Consider the following 2,171-nt stretch of genomic DNA (forward strand, 5'->3'; position numbering starts at 1 on the left):
ACTGATAAAAATGGTTGGTTCGACACCTAGGACAAATGGTGGCCAAGAAAGAAACAATATCTGCAGAGCAACTCGGAGGAGAGAAAAAGCACAGGAAAGAAAATCATACAGTACATTGAGAAGAGTGTGTGTGATCAATTTCATTTATATTCCAACTTGCCACCGATGAGCCATACATGCATGTCAAACATACACATATGAAGGTTTCCAACAAAAACGGCCTGGCAAGCACAACTCTAGTCTAGTCTCTAAAAGACTAAAACTATCGTGACAATGGCATCTATGTAACGCATTGCATTAGAGAACGGACCCTTTCCAAAGAGAGAAAGATATACAGGCATGGGTGCAACAATCAAGATGATGACAGGAGAGGAGAGGAGATTGCTCATCCCTCAAACAATCCTCTTATCTTCCCTTCCAGTTGGGCACCAGTATCATACCTCTTTTGTTTCTTCCCTCCGAACACCATTCGTTTCAACAACGAAAAGGACGGCCCTGAACATGCGCTTCGGTCAGACAAGGACGCCTCATACGGCGGAACAACGAAATCCACAATCTCCTGCCGCAGGTTGCACCTGAGCTCAGCGCCGACCTTCCATGTCGACTGGCAGTCACAGGTGGCACGAAATTCAGCAGCAAACATGTCCAAGTTTAAGCGATGCAGAGGAGCCCAACACTCGTCCAAGTAGCACTTCTTGTACAGCTCCACCATTGATGTCAGCCTACTCGCCAATTCTTGAGCACCGGCGAAAGATGCTGCCCCTGGACGCCCCATCATTTGCAAAACAAGACATGTGTTATTCATAAGGAATATGTATTTCACACCCTTTTCGCCTTGGCGTATCATCTCTGCATCTTCCTCGAGCTTGGCTGCCCAGCAATCGACCATGTGAGAGCAAGGGGCAGTGGTGTGATGCACTGGCTCCACCAAATATGTGCTTCGAGAGTAATTCTGCAGGGCTTGTATCAAAAGGTGAGTTGATGGATGGACTGTGAATTCGTGGCTCCCGGTCCCGGAGATGTGCAGAACCGTTGCTCCCAGACCATCCACCATCTTGTTCAGGAGAGCAGCAACCTCAGCAGATCTGTTCAATGGGTCGCATTGTTAAGAACCATTTGAGATGACTCAAATTGCATAATTCTAGTACTGATTGTAAAAAATTAGCATAATTCTAGTACTGGTTGGTGTGTGTGGGGGTAGTCATTTCGCCCGCCGGCTAATCCTCCCGCACCTACTAATCCTCGCCGCGATAGGCCGGCGGCAGGGCGAGGCGAGCACGCGCGGCGAGAGGGGGGAGGCAGGCCGGCGGCCGGGCACGAGCGGAGAGGTGGCCTAGTTGCTCGGCGCAGCCAACAGCGACCCGGAGAGGTGCGGCAAAGGGGCGGAGGCGGGAGCGGGCGGCGACCTAGAACCTCGACCGGTTTGGGCGTTCCCTCGACTCCGCCGCGGTTGGGCTCGATTCTACTCTAGGCTAGGCGCCGCCGGCGAGGCGCGGGGGGAGGGGGCGTTGAGATAAAACGCGCCGGGAACGCGGAAGCAGAGAGGGGCGTGGTGGGGATTGACCCATTTGTTACCTGCCGATGCCGGCGGCGGCATCCGGCGTTGCCCGGAACATGCCCATGGAGCCATCCCCTGCCGCCTCCATCTTGGTCCACCACTTGAGCCCGGCCGCCTTGCTTCCGCGCCGTCGTCGACGCCGCCGATGCCCCTGCTTCGGCCTTTCCCGCGGCGGAGTGGAAGCGCGCGAGCGAAAGGGGCGGCGACCTCCCCGGCGGCGGGCTTCCAATTCCGTAGGCAGGCGTGACTCGTTGATGGGGCTTGCCGCGGGGGCGCTTTTGCGTTTATAAGGCCTCCGGTGTCTCCATCAGCTCCTGCCGTGCGCCGGGCGGACCCACCACGGGAGCTTGGATGCGCAGCGCCACGGGTTCGATCGCACCGGTCCTTTTTACTGTACTTCATAAAGTTTGACCATATATATATATATATATATATATATATATATATATATATATATATATATATATATATATATATATCAGCATCTATCATGCTAAATTTATACAATATGAACATTTAAATCATGGCACATCTAGCATCTATCATGCTAAAGTTATACAATATGAACATTTAAATCATGGCACATCTACTGATATTGATTTCATATTGCGCA

The 2,171-nt window shown here is 52.2% G+C and overlaps 1 protein-coding gene across 1 annotated transcript; it reads right to left on the reverse strand.

The window, feature by feature from the left end:
• Positions 1 to 138: 138 nt before the first annotated feature.
• LOC119343819 lies at positions 139 to 1,796 on the reverse strand. The gene is made up of 2 exons (XM_037614581.1): positions 1,576 to 1,796; positions 139 to 1,085 (listed from the first exon to the last, which is right to left on the reverse strand). Exons 1-2 carry the CDS (start codon positions 1,644 to 1,646, stop codon positions 386 to 388), a joined length of 771 nt encoding a protein of 256 aa, XP_037470478.1. The 5' UTR covers positions 1,647 to 1,796; the 3' UTR covers positions 139 to 385.
• Positions 1,797 to 2,171: the final 375 nt, after the last annotated feature.

This window comes from Triticum dicoccoides, unplaced genomic scaffold, assembly GCF_002162155.2.
Source record: "Triticum dicoccoides isolate Atlit2015 ecotype Zavitan unplaced genomic scaffold, WEW_v2.0 scaffold142081, whole genome shotgun sequence".
Classification (NCBI taxonomy): domain Eukaryota; kingdom Viridiplantae; phylum Streptophyta; class Magnoliopsida; order Poales; family Poaceae; genus Triticum; species Triticum dicoccoides.